At 35.6% G+C, this 20,546-nt stretch overlaps 1 protein-coding gene across 21 annotated transcripts in view; it reads right to left on the bottom strand.

Annotated features, from left to right (window-relative positions):
* The window catches only part of KDM6A (lysine demethylase 6A), a 154,081-nt gene that overhangs the window by 43,076 nt on the left and 90,459 nt on the right, over window positions 1–20,546 (bottom strand). For 5 of the 21 annotated variants that reach the window (XR_005816382.1, XM_040545466.1, XM_040545465.1 and 2 more), the window contains exons 7-18: window positions 19,695–19,749; window positions 17,369–17,403; window positions 15,135–15,200; window positions 13,844–13,937; window positions 8,835–8,961; window positions 5,985–6,083; window positions 5,394–5,613; window positions 4,698–4,832; window positions 4,098–4,253; window positions 3,354–3,449; window positions 676–780; window positions 1–64 (exon numbers count right to left, since the gene is read on the bottom strand). The exon at window positions 1–64 is cut by the window's left edge and continues 332 nt beyond it. Coding sequence is in view for 20 of the 21 variants with exons in the window: in XM_040545466.1 (XP_040401400.1) it covers window positions 1–64; window positions 676–780; window positions 3,354–3,449; window positions 4,098–4,253; window positions 4,698–4,832; window positions 5,394–5,613; window positions 5,985–6,083; window positions 8,835–8,961; window positions 13,844–13,937; window positions 15,135–15,200; window positions 17,369–17,403; window positions 19,695–19,749 (1,252 nt within the window). In the remaining variant the exon portion in view is untranslated. The remainder of the gene's footprint in view (window positions 65–675; window positions 781–3,353; window positions 3,450–4,097; window positions 4,254–4,697; window positions 4,833–5,393; window positions 5,614–5,984; window positions 6,084–8,834; window positions 8,962–13,843; window positions 13,938–15,134; window positions 15,201–17,368; window positions 17,404–19,694; window positions 19,750–20,546) is intronic. The other 16 variants (XM_040545471.1, XM_040545467.1, XM_040545463.1 and 13 more) reach the window with 7 other exon arrangements.

Below are 20,546 nucleotides of genomic sequence, written 5' to 3' on the forward strand. Positions count from 1 at the left end.
AATCAGCTGTTGGCCCGTTAGGAATTCCAGTAGATCGTACCTGTGCAACTCCTGTTTGTCTCATCTAACGGAAGATGAACAAAGCACAAGAACATTAGTTACAGAATTTAAGAAGTAAGGATCATACAAGGCTTGTGTATTTTATTGCATATGGCTTCAGCTTTATATTGATTTTGACATCTTCCCAGTTGCTTTTGAGAAGTAAGATGACTCATGCTCACAAATGCGCTGAATGAATTTTAAGGTAAAGCTATCGGCACACTTTTCTTCTAGGCTCTTCAGTTTGAGTGTTAGCATTTTACTGCTAAAGTTGGACACTAAGAGAGAAAGAAGTGAACAATGAGAGCAGGAGAGATATGCTGTAATATGGCTTACTACAAGTAAGTATTTTTCAACTCAGACTGCTTTTAGATGCATCCACTCACTTTAGTTTGAAAGTGTGGCTTGAAAAGTTTTACATTCTCTGGTAGCCCTATAATAAAACACAACTAAAACCATTAAGTTTCAACCAGTAAGCCACAATTAAACTTTATACAAAAAAAAATAAGATGACAATGTAATGTAGTAAAGGGCATGAGAACTCTGTACAATAAAAATTCTTAAGAATCCAAGAAACACAACAGACACCATCATCAATAAAAGTTTTCTAGAACAGAAAAATATTTTTGTTCTCACCTGCTGGTGTTGCTGCATCAAGACAAACTGACTCTCCAGCTGTTCCAGCATAAGTTTCTGTGCTGGATTTAAATTATTTCTGTTTGCACGCAGCTGTTCCAAGTGCTGAAAAAAACCCCAAACCAACAGTACAGTTCAGAATCATTACAGTTGTGTGCAAGTTTTAATAACTTTCTTGCATACATTACTAAACGTTTTCAATGAAGGCAAGATTTGCAAAGCTGAAAACATGATCAAGATTTCTAATGCAGACTAAGACATATTTCCTTATACTATTCTGTAACGAAACCTTATTAGCAGTCACTAAAACTACAGAGACTTTCAAAATGATTTGAGTATATAATATTATCACTTCATAAAATTAAGTGAACTGGTATTGTAAAAGAAAACTACTTTAAAGCATGATTATATGGAATTCTTATTATCATTATGTTTTTAGCTATCTTTGTATCGTCCTGTTCTTTTATTAGTGTCGTTCAGTACAAAGTCAATTCAACCTATAGTCACACATTAAAACTTCTCCAGAATATATGAAGAACTCAGAAAACTATATAACAATTACAGAAAGCGGTATCTTAAGATACAATACTGAACTCATTTACAACTGAAATTTAAGTATTTATTACTAAAAGCACTCATTTTTGTGTTCCTTTGAAACCTTTATTCTACCAATAAGACTGCTTTAAAGAAGTATGACAAATGCTGAAGCTGTGGAACACAAAAGAGCTATCTGAGAAGGAAAGAGATATGTGTGTGGAACGGAGGTCAAAAGTTGCACTACGCAAAATGTGACATACAGATATTTCTCTTGTTTTTAAGTACTGAATTATTTTATATCATTTTAAGTCCCTTCAAAAAAAATAAGAATAAAAGGGAAAAAAAGGAAAAAAATCAAAATGACCAAATCAGGTTTGCTTCAGTTGGTTTCAGGTCTGCATATATAATTTTTCTACATCCTTCTAATTTCCTTTGCTTTGATTATGTTGTATTAGTAATACATACATGGAAGTAATGTATTAAATGAAATATGGTTCATTCTACTTTGATGAAACATATTTGCAAAATGTGTTTCTAAAAAATCCAGGGTTGTATGAAAAAATGGTTAAAGACAAGTTTATGCGGAATTCCTTGGATTAACAGTCCCTCTGTGAGGCACTGCAATGAATAAAACCAATCCAATTATATAAGCGATTGTGAGATGAAAACAGGGTCTCCATGGGAGTATATGTACTGTGCATATAAACAGAAGCTGAAAACTGTGTTCTGCAGTTGTTATTTTGCTTTTTTAGAAGACATCTAAACAGGGCAGCAGGCATCAGAAAGACTGGCCTAGTCCCAGTGCCAGTAAAGGCAAGTCTGCGCTCCCCTCCAGTGCTATGGGTACAGAGGCTTTGCAGACAGCGGTGCTCTTACTGCCCATCAGCTCTGTGAAACCAACACCCATCCCTCCTCCACTGGCATGTTGCAGCCCTGGAGGCTACTCTGCAGCCACAGAGCCCTTTCCCCACCTGCTTTTGTTAGCTGGGCCATTTCGGACATGCTACGTGCTGTACCCAGCCTCTGAGGTGCCACTTTCAAAAGGCTGATTTAAAACACATAATAAACTTTTTATTCACTTTCCCCTTGCATCATATCCTCCTGGCTTTCCTATTTGTGTGTGCTGAAACCTTGTCAAACTATTGCTAGCAAATCCATTATCCCATACTTAGGGAAGCCTACTTATGCCGCCTAATGATGATGAAGTTGGATCTGGAAAAGGCAAAACTGTAACAACGCCTGAAAAGGTGAAAAAGTAGTAGAACATCAAATAAGCAGACAGAAATAATGAGAACGCATGAAGAGAGAGAAATGCAGAAGATAAGGGAAGACCAAAGCAGTGAGGGGTGAAAGATGGAGGGAAGGGAAGGAAAAATTATGCAGCATTGTACAGCCAGCATTGTTCAGATAAAGAAACAGCTGAAGATCTATATTGGGTGTTAAGGGGAATACTGCTCAGTCAATCAGAATGCCTTCTGTCTCTGCACTGTATTCCCTTTTATTTTTCCCTGTATCCAAAGCAGTATCTGTGATACATGGGTGAGAGTTTCCAGCTATGCTTGATTTTCAAAATCAGAAATTCCTGCTGAAGCTCACTGCAAACCCTAATGAACTGAAGAAACAACAAAGCATCGTGAAAAAAAAGACCTTAAGCAACATTTGCAAAATAAAAATTTCATAGAAATACGTTTAATTTGATTTGAATAACCACATTTTATAGAATGTGCAAGTTTGTTTATGCAGTTTGATACATGAAGCTACCTGACAGGAAAAAGAGGATGCTACGATGCTTTTACACCTCCTTCAATATCTCCCACACTACACCAAGAAGCAAAATTCACTTGGCTCACAAGTGTCACAATTTGCATATCTATCTTTAAAACATCCTAAGAAAAAAGCATTACTGTATGTTCCTACTTACATTATAAAACTCAAACAATGTAAACCTTCAGTTTCTACTGAAGATGATTTCATTATATAGCTAATCTTTCAGATTCCATAGGGAATCCATAAATACTAACCCAATGTGTATTCTTTCTCACTGATTATCAGAAATGTGAAACTCAAAGTATTTATTTTCTCAAAAGAAAGAAAGAAAACAAACAAAAAAATCAAAGCTTCTGACCCTTTAACATATTTACCTGTAATTTCTGTGGTGTCAAGCACCAAGAATGAATTTGTTGTTGTACAGGAGGATGTGACACTGTATGGCCACTGCTCCAAACATCTGAAGTATTCTGAGAGAAAACATTACGTTAAAATGCTTGACTTTCAAATGGTTAACATCATTTTTTTCATATCTAGATTTTATCTTATGAAAAAACTAGTCATTGTTTCAAGAATAGCAATATACACAGAGAATATACTAAAGAACACCAAACCTCATTCTACCATTCCCATACAGTACCACAGCAGTTAAAAGGAAAAAGTAAATGATTCCTAATACCATGAGAAACAATCAAATCAAATTATGCAATTAACTTAAAGGTACACTAGCGTTAAAACTGAATACTTTTATCTACTATAACACTATTACATGATGATGAAACACTTGAATTCTAAATATAAGCAAAGGCAATAGACAGGATGACATGGTTGTCTCCCTCTCTATCATCAGACTACGACTTTATTTTTTCACTTATACAACTATGATTGTAGTATAGTGCCAGCAATCTGCATTGCCCTTTCACACTTCCTATCTGAACTGTAACCTCCTTATTAAACATATCACTGAAAAATGTTCTTTAAAATTTTTAAAAAACATTCCCCACCTTGATGCCAAAGGATTGAAATTTACAGCACAAATTCTGTGCATGCTGCATCACTTTAGTGCATATTTCCATAGAATTTTGGTAGGGGGCTCTTTAGTTCATCAGAATATATACCTTTGTTGGACTAGATGTTCTTTTCCTCTTGGCAGGACTGGTCAGGTCATCTACTTGGCTAGAAGGAATCATGTGTAGTGGCAAGGATTGCTGTGAAATTGGTGTTTGAGTGAGGCCTAGTACAGGTTCAGTATTTGGATGATGAGGTTTACAAGCCTAAGAATCACAGAAGGAAGACAAAAATATGGTTCTATATATTCGTAGTTGTTTCCTTTAAACTACATATTTTAACAGCCCACATATTTTAAAAGGGCTGAGCAGATATTCTGAAGCCGATCTCAAAAACTGAAAAATCAGTTTCCATATGGTCATCAATGGAGGAATGTGTACCTTTCAAGGGATTATTAAACCACTGCAGCATTTCTATTTAAGATGAAATCTTTTAAAATCATGAAAATCCACAAAGGTTCTAAATTGGTACCCCCATCTTTCTCCCATATTAGAGGGAGCTACTTCTTGATCTAGTATACCTTTGCAAATAAATCAAAGGCTTTTCATTACTAAAAGCCAGTCCTGCACTCCATAAAATAAGCTTGACCACTACAGATTGTAAAGAACCCTTAAAGCTGGGCACCTGCAGAACATAACCCAACTTCTCACCTGCTGTGCTGTGTTCATGGCACCCTGCCTGGAGGTAAGCTCTGCGGGGATTGGTAGGCTCCATGCCTCCTCAATACTAGGAAGTAATTTAGTTTTATTCTGTAGACTACCTTGTGGAAGGTTACACAACTGAGCCTAGGAAAAATTATGTAAAAAGCAAATTTAACACAAGCCTACTTTAGTAAGAGCAAGTCCATGAAATCTTCCTATATGCTGTAGCTAATTATGTCTTAAAAGAGAGGATAGATTTAAAATTTGGGGTTTTAGAAAGGTGCTAAGTATAAAGAGGGTAACCAGAATATAAACCTTTGTGAGAATCAGAACAAAGATGAGCTCTGGATTCAGAGGTCTCATAATTCTTTTTTTCTGAAATTGCAAACAAGAGTGAAAGATAGTGTGTGTGTGTTCTCTCTCTACGTTATGAGAACTTAAAAATGTAGACAATACAAAGAAAAAGTGAAGTGATGTAAAACAGTATGCATTAATTAAATGTGCGAAATAGAGTTTGTAAGGAATTAAATTTCACTTAAAAATGAAGAAATAAAATATTACAGGCTATGATATGCTTACAATACATATGAAAACAGGTTATACACACCACAAACAACTGCAAGTTAGATTTGTGTGCTACTCCACCCCTCCCCTCTGATATGTATTTGGAAGAGTATTTCCCGCTTCTTAAAACTTTAGCTTTACCTGTAAATACTTTATCCGTGCTGCAAGTGCAGAGGTATTACTACAATTTTTGCTCCTAGTTGCATTTAAGTAGCATTTAATGGCATCCTGAGGCTGGTTGCAGGACTCATAGAGTGTGCCTAGGTCCATCCAGGCTGCAGCATGGCCATGGTCCAATTGTACAGCACAGATATAGGCCTGTAAAGCATCCATAGGCTGATTTTGCTGTTGATACAGCACACTGAATAGAAAGATTAGTGAAGTTGAGAATTAATAACAAAGTCAAAATACAATGAAATATACATATCCACCCCACAGCCCTTAATAAACTTTGCTGTTATATAAAGCACAGCAATAAGCATAAACAACATATTTACAAAATCTTAACATGCAAAGCTCATACACAAAGCATATTCATTATTTTTAAAAATTGAGAAAGCAAATATAAACATAATATTTAAACATCAAATCAGACAAATCTGATGACAATGGTAGAAATAAAAAAGCTTTATGGTCCACTTGAGAGCAAAAAGGAGTTAAAAAGCTGGTTTTCTTCATTTATATGTATGCATTAGCATTGAATTTCACTGTATTACCCTGTTTCATTCTTACCCTATAGAACACCATGTATCTGCACTTGCTTCTGATTTATCAATAGATTGCCTATAAGATATAAAGGCATCCTGAACTTTCCCAATACTTGAATAGCACCTGGGAGAAGAAAAAAAGAACTTTGGTAATATTTAAAGAAGTTAATCAGTGAGGATGGCTTACCAAGACTGGTCTGATAAATGTTAAATCATGCAAATACATACTCATCTAGATGAATCCAAACATTTGCTGTTTCTGAACGCTGGGCACAAGCAGACTCAAATTTCTTAGTCAACATATATTACAAACTGTTTATTTGAGAAGTACACCAGAGATGTTTAAACCCTAGCTTACTGCATTCATAAGGAAAGCAGAAGTCACATTACAGTTTGAAGAGCTACATTTGTTTTGCTTACAGTATCTCAGTGGTCAATAGGAAAAATATTTATGTACAGACAGCATTTTAAAGAAACAATTATGCTACTTATTTCATGAAACTTATCGTAATAAAATATCATCTTCTACAAGGAGTGTTTCATGATCATTAAGAGATAATGACTAATTCAATCAAGATGGTCCTTGACTGCCTTGTACATTTCTTTTATGCATTTCTCATATTTCAGTAAGATTTCAAGTAATGAACAACATACCAGTTTTACCACATACAGAGACCAAGACATTCTCTAAAAAAAACCTTGCTTGTCTGGATTTTTTTTTGTGTTTTTTTACTTGAATATTAGGCATATACTACAACTTCACAGGTATTCTGGCATTATAAGCAGAAATATCAGGTCTTGAAAGAGAACTACCATTATACCACAGGGAATATACCTACCTTTTTAAAATGAAAACCTTCAAATAAATAAAATATTAAAAATGCATATGCGTTTACTAGGTTTGTTTACAATAGCTCTGTTCCTTATGTTGTTTGTAGTAAGTTTCCTTCTTGGAAAAAGAACTCACAGCTTTCAAAGCAGATAAATAACAAGAGAAAATTTATTCTAGTAAAAATAATATCGAAGCAAACCAGTACAGGTGAAGATCTATCAAACATGCTACACTTCTGTATATTCTGTATATTCTTAAGGCTCACTAGAAAATACTCTAATACCTAGTGGTACTTGGTCTAAAAAGACCCATTAAATCTCAACACAATGTTTCAGAAGATCATTTTAATCACAGTCTAACCCAAGTTCCAATAGGCATGTTGAAATCTGTCTGATTAACAGATACACAAAGACTCCAAGTAGGATAACAGTAACATTAAGCATCCAACAAACCTTTAAAAAGGGTGGCATGGTGTTGTGTTTTTTTTTTTGTTTGTTTGGGGTGGGGGGGGATTAGAAAGGGGTGGAGATGGAGATGTGGTGGTGGTATATTTTTTGCAAGGTATCTAGGAAGCTAGCCTTAAATCAACATGCTACCCAGTTTGGTGGAAGGCCAGAAGAGGAAGAAATAACACAAGAGAATACACATGGAGAGAGAAAAAGAGGAAGAGCAAATGCAGACAGACAAGCCCTGTAACCTTATTACTCTCCTTTTCTCCTGCCAGCATATGGATTGGAAGAATGAAGCACAGAAACATTTCAGTGTAGTCCTCCCTGTAGAGTGTAAGGGACACTTCGACTAGGTTTTCTCTTCACCCTTTTCCTCCATTCCTCACCCTCATTTGTATGGTCCTAGGTTTCACCCCAACCACATTAAAGCCTAGGCACAGCAAGAGCACAGCAGCTGCCCACAATACTCCACAGAGCCCTGGCTGTGCCCTGCTTCTGTGTAAGAAATCAACTAGCTCTAGCCGCATGGAATGGGACTTCAGAGGAATAAAGAAAAAGCAGGTTTTTATGCCAGCAGATGAGAAGATGAGCCAGACAATCCCTGGCTAGTTTTCCCCTTTCTCCCCACTCCTACTCCAACCCTCTGCCCTTCACACTCACTGTGCTCCTGTGCTCCTCCCTTGGCCTGCAGACTGCTGGTTTAAAAGCCCTGTCCTAAAGGACCAGCTGCAGGAATGTAACTAGGGTGACAAAAACAGTGTGTTCTAGTTGTGTTTGACAAGAACCTCCAAGAAACTGAGCTGGAAAATACTGAGGTTAGTATATTAATTTTCTTTCTGTATAACTTCTATTTAATGTATTTCTCAACAGAACTGACCCATTCACACGTGGACTTATACTGTCCTCAATGCTTTCAAAGCTCATAGAAAGGAAATTGGATTGTTATTCTCCTAAACCCAGATATTCCAAGAGTTACTGCTGGCACGTTTATAAAGCACCCCATTTTCTTTAAAAGAAGACCAAGAAGAGTCATCAAATTGATAAAATTTACATCTTGGAGTGAGTTAATTTTCAAGTGAAAAATGCTGTGCACAAGTAGAGATGAACACAACACATAAGTAGAAATTAAAATGGATCCACCTGAGCTATCCTGGCCTAATATTCAGTTGTAATCTATTCTGTTTGCAGTTGAATGTATACCTGAAAAAAGTATTTGTATTTTAGTGCTGAAATTGATTGAGACTAGAAGTGAGGTTTTGACAAAAAATAATCAGGGAATAATCAGAAAAGTAAAAAGAAGCAGGGGAGACTGACATTAGTGTAAATGTGTAAACTGAGTAACAACTACAAGAAAAGCAAGACCACTTAGGTAATATAATTCATTTCAACTTCTAATCTATATTCATCCCAAGTATGTCTGCACCTTGTCTTTCTACACACTTTCCAGAAAATTAGACTTCAGTAGATACATACATCTTTTCCCTTCATTCTTCCTCCAAAGCTGCTAAGGACAACATAAAAGATAACTCCTAATAATCAGTATCCTCAAAGAAGCTACAAATACAGTTAGAGTGTCTATAAAGTCATCTCTCACCTTCCAAGGAAATACCAGGATTGACCAGAATTTGGATCCGCTTCTAGAGATTTCTGGAGATATTGTATAGCATAACTTTCCTTGGTTGCCTTGTCTCCAAGCTGATCCACGGTGTGATGCATCCAGCCTACAGAAAGAATCCATAAATGGCAGAAGTGAAATTCTCCAAGACTATTTAATGCTTTGGCACAGCAGGATATTGACAGCTTTAGTTCCTCTTTAAAAATAGGAATATGAAACAATGCTATTGCTTACATACACTATTTTGAATGAAACTTTTAAAATTTACTTTTTATGTTCTATACTAAAATTACAAGATGAAAGGACCTAGAGTGAAAATTACTTTCAGGTGGTTTTAAAACATTTTTGTTTAAAGCATTTTCTACAAGGTTAGAAGCATAACTATTAACCACTCAATCTTCTTCTATAAAAAGTTAACTTGAAAATGTTAACTCTTTTCTTCTCTAAACAGAGGCACCTTTACTGTCATTGTGAAAAATGTTACAGGGAAAATGGTGGTATAACTATTATCTGTATATTATAATCAGTTTACCCTTTCCTTCTAAATGCTGATATTCATCCTAATATTTGTACCATTCCCCAACAGAACACTGGTAAGAAATGCCATATCTCCACTTAAATTTTTCATACATTGTCATTTGATCTTCATCACTACAACATCCTTTCCTTTTACATTGGCAAACCGAATCACCTCTCATCTACATACCAAATTCTGCCAAAAAGATCATTTTATTTTCTCACCTGACCACACGATATCTTTCCATATCCTTCCCTTTTTTAGTTACATTAGATTAATTATTTATCTCCACTTTAATAGCCTTCTGCAATCCATGCCCCCAAAACATCTTTTACATGCTATTAAAGTACATCTCTGCTCTAGCAATGATGTAAGACTTGGTTACCATTTCAAATAAAGCTCCTTTATCATCTACTTAAGCTTCTTCCTATCTGCCTCTATCACAGACTCACAGAATCATCTAGGTTGGAAGAGACCTCCAAGATCACCGAGTCCAACCTCTGTCCTAACACCAACAAGACCTCCACTAAACCATATCACTAAGGACTACATCTAAATGTCTTTTAAAGACCTCCAGGGATGGCGACTCAACCACTTCCCTGGGCAGCCCATTCCAATGCCTAACAACCCTTTCAGTAAAGAAGTTCTTCCTAATATCCAACCTAAACCTCCCCTGGCGCAACTTTAGCCCATTCCCCCTCGTCCTGTCACCAGGCAGGTGGGAGAAGAATCCCCTTTAAGCAGTCACAAAGTTATCCTACTGCTTTTAGTATCATGAGTACAAGGAAGTCCTTTGTAACAGGCTGCTGACTTGCTGAAGTCTCTGCCTACCACACTGGTCAATAATGTCTTGCTGTTTGCTTAATCTCCCTGCATTTGTCTTAATAACCCATTGCTTTTTGCCAAACATTTGTAAACTCTCAGATATGACAACAGACTGTCCCTTTGTTTTTATAGTATCCTGCTCAAATATGACCCCTTGTGAAACGCTGTATCAGTTTATGCAAACCTTGGATATTTTTTTTCAATTCCATGCGCTTATAGTTTATCAACAGTCACAGTGACACTTTTGCAAACAGAAGGCAAACTTCCAGGCTTTAAAAAATAGGCAATCTAGGCGAAAATTCTATCTACTGAACAACATTTGCTCGAGGTGTTTTAAGAAGTTTCCAAGTCTCCACATGGAAACTGTGGTCAGAAGGTTAAGTTTGAATATTTCATGGACTGCGAGAAATACCAGGTTAGAAGTCAAGCGGTTACAGTGCTGACAAGAGTACTTTATCTTGTCTGAAGATGGATCAAGTCAAAACACTGCCCATCAGGGAAAAAAAAAAAAAAAAAGCAGACTTTTTTTGCAGAGATACATAACATACAAAACATTCTTTCATGGACTTCATAAACAAACCACAATTTTTATGCAAATCCCAGGTCAGTGAAGTTCTTAAGCACATAGCAAACATTCATGCTCTAAGAAAAAGGTTTATGTGAGGGTGGTTATCTGAATGCACCTGCGCAATTGTATAGTAAGATAAAATGTATCGGGTGAAGTGGTAGGCAAAGCCCCAGTGAGATAAAGGTAATAAATAGTTCAGAAAGTCTAAACATGGTTAAAACAGACATTAAACATTTTCCCAAATCTTCCGAAGTGTTGTCTGGTGATGCCTATTTTATGCTTAATCTGAACCTGGCCGGACTGAGAGATAACATGCCGTATCTTCAGATCTTTACTGAGGTTCACTGATAAGAAACAAGAATCTACTTCTAGGAGACAGAAACGAGAACTACCAAAGCCTATCTAGTTTCACTGCTGAACCAAGTGTTGCTTCCTGATTTTATCTGCCTACCTGAGGGGAGGTGAAAAAAGCAGAAGGCAGGAGAGGGAGAACAAAGTTTTCTACTAGAACAGCACAGGTAAAGGAAACTGGATCTCTCTTTTCCTCACGCATAAAATGGAAGAATGTATAGAAAGATGGCAATCTAAAAACCTTGATAAACTGTCTAGTTTCTCCTTTGCAAGACCTAACTCAAATTGTCAACTAGAATACTGAATGCTCTTCTACTTCTGGGATCTTTTCAGCATTATAATCAAAAACGCTGATTTTGTCCATGTTCCAGGCTCATTTTCAGGACTTTACAATGTAATTTGTAACAAATAACCATGTTTCCTCTGCAAGAACATGTTCCAGCCTGGCTCATGCTTCAGTTGGTTTTATGCCTATCAATCACTCTCATGCTGAACTTACGGCAATTGCTTTTTCCCTGACAAACATCATCTCAGACTCTGAAGAGATGAGCCTCTTCCCTATTTTATTATCTCACAATGGCTCATCCAATTATACAGACACCTCCTAGGAATGCCCCCAGATAAAAGTCCTTGGGAGAGTGCTTTGGGAAAAAGCAGATGCTTACATTGTTCCTACACTCCTCCTTATGCAACTGTTAATTACAATTGGAGAAAGAATACTGGGACAGATTTGATCTTCAGTCTCATCTGGTACGGCTGTCCTTATTTAATGTAATTTTAGGCAAAGTGGTGAAACGAATTATTGTCTGGAAAGCAAATGAATTGTGGTTAAAAAGAAGAAACAAACTGTTCTTATCCAACTGCACAGATCTTCCTGTTACATCTATCGGAACTAATTAGCACGCATCAGCTCAAACACATACGTATTTCTCTGAGAATCACAAGCTTCTCTTCCACAATGACCTGTTTTGGAGAACAGCAACAGGAGCAAAGTTTTTAATAATTCTCCCAAACAACATCTGAACTTCCCTAGATTTCAAATCTTGCTCAATAAACATTAACTAGCTAAGGAAAATAAACAAAAGGTATTTTCATGCCAAAATAATTTTTCTGTTTGAGTTAAAAAAAAGTTCAATCTAGAAATACAAATACATTCTGATTGTTTTTTGCCAGTAGCATTCTGGCAGATGGCAGATTTTCTATTATTTTTTCTAAGCAGCACTGTACCACCCGGACCATGCTTCCTTATGAGGTGTTTTATTATCAGTTGCTAGAACCTAGATCTGTGATAAACACCACACTCTGATAAACAGGACTATTAGCAGCAAAGAGGAAAAGAAACAGTATTGTTCCTTGAATGTTCTGGTTAAAAACACTCTGTCCCTTCCTCCACACAGAAGCTACCCCCACTATCACAACCAGGTGCCCTATGTGATTGAACAGGGGAAGTGAATCCAGTTTTTAGACAGCACTGTTCTGATTGACAGCACAGAGACCTGCGGTATGATTTCGTGAATACAACCATGCCTTTGCTTCTAGTCTAGCAACGTGTCAAACAGAGTTGAAAAAGCACTGGTCAGCTGTTTTGGGCAGTCTATCTCCTGTTGATTTTATGTGTAGCTGTTCTGGATGAAACTGCTGACAATTTATACTAGGTGGGATAGTACCAAGTTAAAGAAAAAAATTTTCAAAAATTAAAAAATTAAAGGGGATACTGGAACGTAAGGAACGCTGTCATGTGACAAGAAGATCAGCATCGTGACTCCAGCAGTTTCATTTGTTATTTCACATAGAAAAATCAAAAGCTAAACAAATTAGCCCACTCCAAATACATACACAACCGGCATTACAAAAAAAAAAAAAAAAAAAAAAAAAGTATTGTGGCCGTAACTTAGTACCAGGTACTAATTTGAATTAAAAAACCACTGTGTGAAGGGAAAAAAATTAAAAAATTAAAAAAAAAAAGAGATGGGCATAAGCAGGCTAAATTAATATTTGGAATAATAAATTAGATGAGGAACATGGAGAAAGTGAATGAAGAATTTGCACTGGATTGAATAGTTTTAACAAAATATTCTGGAAATACTTTTAGAAGGCATATAGGGCAAATGTAATTTATTCTACCCACCCATTACAAGTTTTTGTCTACAAATGATTTATCAGCTTTCTATAAATATGGGAGATGACAAATTTTAAAAGGTAGTGTTTTTTCACTTTTTTGGTAGCTTCTGTTATGGAATCTGATGATAACATTTTAGTTAGAAGAGCATGTTTTTTATTAAACACTAATAATTATGAAGAAAGAAACAGTAAAATTTTCATTTGCAGTGTTCTTCTATTCTGCAGCAGAAAAGAGTATTTTGGTTTACTGCCCTTAACCTGGCTGTTCAAGGGATGTTCCCCGAGGAAGAATTCAGAATTCAAAGAATACAGAATTCTAACTACTGTACTCTTGGCTCTGAAAGATCACCCCCTCATTGCCCAAACCTGTGGCACAGATACTGCAGCAAGTCTAAGAGCTTTTTAATTTTGTAAGTTTAATTAAAATATTTCCCTTCTCTCTTATTTTCTTAATTATCTACTGTTATGCTTTCTATTTTGGGTGAAAAACTCATGTATGATACTCAGTGTTTAAGACTCACTTTGGAAATGGAGCCTTAAAACACCATTGCTGAATGCAAAGATAGAAAAAAGAAACACAGGAAAATAAAAGTTGATTTTACATACCTAACTGCTGTAAGACAGTTGCTTTTACTTGTGCAGGAAGGTTTTCGATCTGCAAAAGTTGTTCATAAGCTTCCTTTGCAGAGTGATACTTTCTCTGCAAAAGGAAAAAAGTAAATTGATTAATCATAAAGCTTACAACAGATCACCAATAGCAATGATTTCACAGCACTGACAGCACACAAACACATTGACAAAAAAAATCTAGAACTTTTTTCTTGCATACAGTGCATATGAAAGCTTTCCTGAGTGACGTATATGTATGTTAAGAGAATAACTTCCGTAAAGTATAGTATTTAATATAAATTAAATATTTAAAATATTCAAGGGAAATTTGTAAATTATTAAATTTGGTCAGCTCCTCACACATGCATTATGCTTCTTATACTAAAACGAACATACTGCTTTTTAAGGGGAATGCTTGATTGTGAGTCTACATCTGAAAAAAGAACCTACACAAATTACTCCCAGGAAATTCATAACAGAAATGAAGATCATCAGTAGCTGGTATAATTTTGCATCTCCCTTCTCTGTGCTATATTTGAACTGCCTTTCCAATCTATTTGTTGTACGGTAAGAGTCCCACCATATGTAGAATTAAAACATATCCACAGATTATGCCTCAAGAATGACAGTATGCACTCTTATTATCTGCCATATAGTTCGGACATGCTTAAAGCATGGAAACATTCAATTCTCAACTCCCTATATGAACAGGTCTTGAAACAGAAAACACATTTCCTAGGTTAGAATCATGGTCTTTATTAACTTCTGGAACAGTATAAGCTGCTTTGTGCACATTAAAGGTTAAGAATTCTTGATTTTTTTATTTTTTATCTTTTGGTAAGTGTCCTCATCTGCTTATCTTCATGTTACCTTAACAATAATTTATTTAAAGTGAACTTATTCTAAATGCTTAATTCTTCTGTTCCTCCTCTCCCATAGAAGTCTAGAAGGTACAAATGTCAAAGTCTGTTAGAACTGGTAATTTACTTATTTTTTAAGTTTCTAAAAATTCTACACTATATATGTATTATTTTTTTTAATAAAAATATACTTTCAGATAATTCAACATTAGACCTCACTCTGGCAAACAAATGAAGAGCATATTAAAATAAACAGGGCCAACTAAATGCAAATCATTGTGACTTAGTTACTTTTTTTTAGATGCAAAGAGAACACAGTACTGACTATTGGTGTTTTAAAAGGGATAACTGATAAGAAAATAGACAACCTTGTTTATTTTAAAACCTTAATCTAGTCAGGAAGAAAAATTAAAGCAGCAATTACATACTTTCAAATGGAACAAGGGGAAGTTGGTAGAAAAGGTTTTTAATTGGTGTTCATGAAATGCAGACAACTGGTAAGAAAACAAATAATATAAATAAATAAAATATCCATGGCTAGCAAAATAAAAACAATCAGGAAAAAATTTTAAATTTAGCATTGGGAACAAAATTTGTAGTTAATGACTATGAAGGATAGGCAAATGAACAGAAGTTCACTGTATAGCATGACAGCAGGGGCAGCAATCTGGATGTAAAACAGAGTATCTAGTAAAATTAGGATCTGCACTTGGAAAAAAGATTTTTGAATACTTGGAAGGATGTAGAAAGTTCTAATACAATAGGGCATGTTTTCCAGGTCTAGAATATTTTTTACTTTTGTTATTTGTTGTATTATTTACCATTTAGAAATCTGTTTACATATATACCTTCAAACATTACTGAAAACTGTCATAATTTGCTTTTATTCAGATATTTTAATTCCAAAGATCAGAGTACGCGTCCTTGATATTTGGCTGCATCACAGATGGTCTTAGAAATAGGGGTTGGGAGATCAGCATCATCATCACCATTTTTCTTTAGGAACTGTAGGAGCTAGTACCCTGAATAGCTGGAGGAACTCACTGCCAGAGATCAAGTTGTAGAAACTAGCATTAAACACCAAGAAAAACCATGGCTAGTTCTTATCAGCACCAGGCTATTCTCGTGTTCACAATGAATCAACCTTCTGATCGAGCATTAGAGAGGAGCTAATTTTCAAATATATGACAGGGTTCGCAGAATTGTAGCACTATGTCCTTTAGAAGAAACCAAACATCCAGCCTCACTCCAAAAACACCTCTTCGCTGTGCCAAAGGTAATATTCAGAATCAAGTCAAGACCCCTCATGGTACAAAGTTTCTCAAATTCCAGAAAAGAAGACACCCCTCAAGGAGAACTTTGAGGCAAACCAAGTCTAACAGCAGTACGCACTGAAACTTTTTGGCTCTGACTTGCATTACAAGTCCCCGTTGCATACAAATGCCAGACAGAAAGCTTAGGTTAAGTATTTGTAACATTGGTCACACTACTATAAGGCACCTGGCATGGCGACCTGAGATTTTCTACTTTCTGTTTTATTCTGCCAGATCGAAAGAACTAGCGTGTGGGGGATGCTTTGTTATATAAACTTGTCAGATGTGCTCCAATGCTCAAAATGAAATCTGGCTGGTGGCCAAATAAAAAGTCTTTCTAATGCGTTACAGAGCCAAAACAGCCCAGGAAGTTTCTTAATGGTTGTTTGGGATGGGGGATTTGGGTCATTTAGCTTTCCAAATTCATATATTCTACTGCACCGAAAGAGTTCAGAAGAAAATACCTCGTTCAAACCTACAACTTTCATTTATAAATAAACACCTACTGAAAGGCATTTTTCACCGTGCCATCAAAAGACAGCACTTACTTTATCAAGCTACTTTTCAATAGACTGAAAATGTAGAATTTGTCATCCATTTTATTTACAACAGTTTTTGTTTTCATGTCACACCTCTTCCTCAGTCATATTATACCTATAAACATGATAAGAGAGTATACAATCTACAATCATATGACTAGTCAGTCAAATTACAAATATACAATAGCTGTTTCAGTAGCTGCTTGGTTTTAATTTATTTATATCCTGGAAGCTCAGTGAGTGTTTGGTAATTTCCCAAAAGATCCATCTAAAAAACTCTGCGGTGGGATTCGACACAGAGTTAATAACACAGCTTTATGTGCTATTGTCCTCGGATCTCACATGCTTCTGTCACATATGTCTAGTTAAATTTGAAAATTTCATGTCAAATATATTTAAAAGGCACCTGGGTATCTGCTTAGACTTTACCATGTGTGAATGCAAGAACAATATAAATATATGAAATGAGAAACTATGCATTTTTTTACATTTATATGCAACATATCTATTTAAAAAATAAAATAAAAAACATACATTACCATGTTAGCCAAAGTTACGTTTTGTTTTTCTGCACCCCACTTAGGAGACTAGTGAATGTATGTTTAATAAAATAGCTATTTCACTTTAGCATGAGTCCTCATGCATGGTATTTTCAACTCAACAGAAGTAAATAAAGCTTATTCTGTGACTGAAGACTTGAGCCTAACTTCAATTCACAAAAGCATCTATAATCAGCTGAAGTCCACAGACTGATTATATCATGTAGTTAGAAACTTCATAACTCATTATAAAAAAGAGCTTAAAGCTTACCTGAATTTCATATAAGTGGGCGATGTGAAACTGAACTGTAAGAGGGAGAAATCAAAATTATTAGTCATAATGAATGACATTAACAATTACATTTTTTTTCAATTGAGAGAGAAACATGTTTTAAATTTACCAATGCAAAACCAAGGCTAACTACATTTTGAAAATACAACAGTATGTAAACATTGATATTTCACATTTAATAAAACAGAACTGACAGAAAACAAATGTGTATTCTAGCAAAGCATCAAGACTGCAAACATAGTGCAGAAAGGCAGTCCATGGATTTTATTTGTATTCTGAAATGCAGAGTCCATTAACCTTTCAGTAAAGTTAGCAATAAAATCTCTTTAAGCAAAGATGCACAATGACATAATATAGGTAATGTTTGCTGTACATAACCAAGTTAGAAATAAATAAGAAAATATCTGTGCTTGAGCTAAGCTCAACTTATTTCAATTGCACAGAATTTTCTCTCAGAGCTACAGAACAGTGTAACACAGAGGTTACAGGTAATTTGGGGCTCCAGGTTTTCTCTCTGGGTCACAAGGGAGGGAAAAAGATCCCTCTATACACTGTGCTGTCCTTCACCATAAAAGAAGGTACCGTACTGCATTTCAGAAACCAGATCATAATGAAATGCATCATCTAAAATTGTAATCAATTTTTAATAAACTTTTTGTGTTCTTTGCTAAAGGGCACATAACACCCCCATTCACGTTCACCGTATCATCAAACTTCATTCTGCACTGATGAAAGAGAAACCTCTGCTTTTGTTTTATGGAGTTCATTACCTAAAAAATAATCTTCTTTCTTTTCTCCCCCTCATAGCAAAACCTTTTCAGTGCAAATCTACAAAAGAAAGCCGTACCATGCAGGGGAAAAAAATTAAAGGTGTCGCATTAGCGACAGCCTAAATAAAAAGATATGCTGGGTACTTAAACGCTTCTGCTAGGAAGACAGTCACTGTACTGCTGTTACTCACACAGCCCGTTTTAGAAATAGAAGGGACGGGATTAGGGCAATCTCAAGCATTTATGTGACAGTACCCGATACCTTTCCACTAAGTGGTACTGAAGAACCTGACAAAAGTACCTCTCGTTCCTCTTCTCTCTCTTCCTCTGTGCTTGCCAGGCACTGTGCCCAACACCACGGGACAGAGCAGCCCTTATGTGGGGCCGTACCTCTACATAAACCTGGGGGCACAGGAGGAATGTGGGGGAAGGCTGAGGAAAGCCTTACAAATATTCAGAGATACAGTGAAAACTGATTAAGTCGGTGAGAAATAGTAAGAAAGAGCATGAAATACAGTAAGGAATGATATGGCTGGTAGAAAACAATAAAAACCTACTGACCTACTAAGAATTCCACAAATAATTTTACAAAATTATCTGTGCCTGCTCCTGATAAGTGACATACTTTGCAGAGGACTTTGTAGCACAGCTGGCGCTTGATACCGAAGCAGCCAGCAGTTTCACCCGTGTGAACAAAACCTCTTTCATTACCCTTGCTGACAGAATATTCAGAATTCCATCCAGCTTTGAATTAAGAAATAGAAAAATGCTTTTAAATATTTTATCTAATGCTTCTAAGCTTACTCTTAGGAGGCAACTTAAACTCAACACCAAGTGCAGCAATAAGGTACCTTAAAAACTGTCTGGCTTTTAATTCTTACAGACTCCAAAGCACGGAAGAACATACATTTATTCCTGCATACAATTCCATGAATTAGGGATAAATATCTCCAGTATGCTCTGTAACAGCCTACAGAACATACAACAGTATGATAGATCATACCACACTAAAAGATTTAACATGTTCCAGCACCGACTGATATATAGTGGCACCTAATAAACCAAATAAATTACAATTTTCTGATTTTTGTTCAACAGCATAAAACTAATGTTGAACATGAGATTTATAAATTTTAATGGCATTAAAGTGATTGCTGAAAAAAGACATTATCAAGATGTCACAAAGTTTGAAATGACAACTATTAAATATGAGCCATGGCACACACACTACATTTATAAATAGAGAAATGAACTAACAGTCAAATAGTAAGTTGCCTCCAGAACTCAAGGCATCAGACCAGTTAATATGGTAAAAGTCTCAATTTTTACTTATTCCATTTACTAAAACAATCACAATTTGACTGGAGTATCTGTCTCCATTCACAACAGCAAGTATTGTAGTCTTCCTCTCTGTTTTCTGAGTCTTTTGATTTTGATTTTTTTCACTAACAACTGATGCAGTTGTGAGCATATATGACTTTTTTTTTTTTTTAAATCTGCAACAAAATAAATGGAAATACTTAAAAGTTACTTACTTTCAGCGTTAGACAAAGTGCAGGGATTGCAGTCAATCAAAGCTAACTGAAAATGCTGAAAAAAACAAGGATGATTTGATTTTCAAACAACGTAATTCTAGTACTTTCACAAATTACTAAGAATAAATCAAACTCATACTTGAAAATAAATACCATATTTTACCACATGGCTTAAAGAAAACAATTTTCAATTTCTGTTCAACAGTGTTTACTAGAGGAAAGTAAAATTTTTGTTGTAAACATGTAGCAATGCTTCTAGCAATGCAAGTTTGCAAAAGACATCTTCACAAAATAATTAGAACAGACAGCATCTGGAAGAATGATTGCATCAAATGAATGGTCAAAATTGGAAAATCAAGTTTTCCTCAGAATGCACAACTGAGAATGAAGTTACACTACTAGCTCATAGCCTCATGAAGATCAACATCCAAGCTACAAATTTGTTTATCTAGAAAAAGAGTATTTTTATGCAAATGAGTGATTGAGTTTGTTTTTCTTTTTCTTCTTTTAAACATTTTCTTTTGTCAAACCACACTTAAAATGAGTACCTCTACATTAAAACATGAATTCAATAGCAGTTAGTAAGTTCTTATGCCCTCTCCCCACCAGGTTAACTCCAGTTAAACACTAAAGCTTGTTTATTTTTAATCATTTTTCCTCAAGAGCTATAAAAAATTTTGGAAACACCTTTGTGTTCTAACATTCTGAGATAAGCATTTCACTCTTCTGGAAAGAAGAGAACGCAAAAGAAGAGAAAAAGGTTATCTGCAACAAAGCCTGGATGTGACCAATTTCACAAGTGTTGTACCAACTCAATGATCACTATTTACAGTTCGAAAAGTAATCAAGTGT

This window comes from Cygnus olor, chromosome 1 (assembly GCF_009769625.2).
Source record: "Cygnus olor isolate bCygOlo1 chromosome 1, bCygOlo1.pri.v2, whole genome shotgun sequence".
Lineage (NCBI taxonomy): Eukaryota > Metazoa > Chordata > Aves > Anseriformes > Anatidae > Cygnus > Cygnus olor.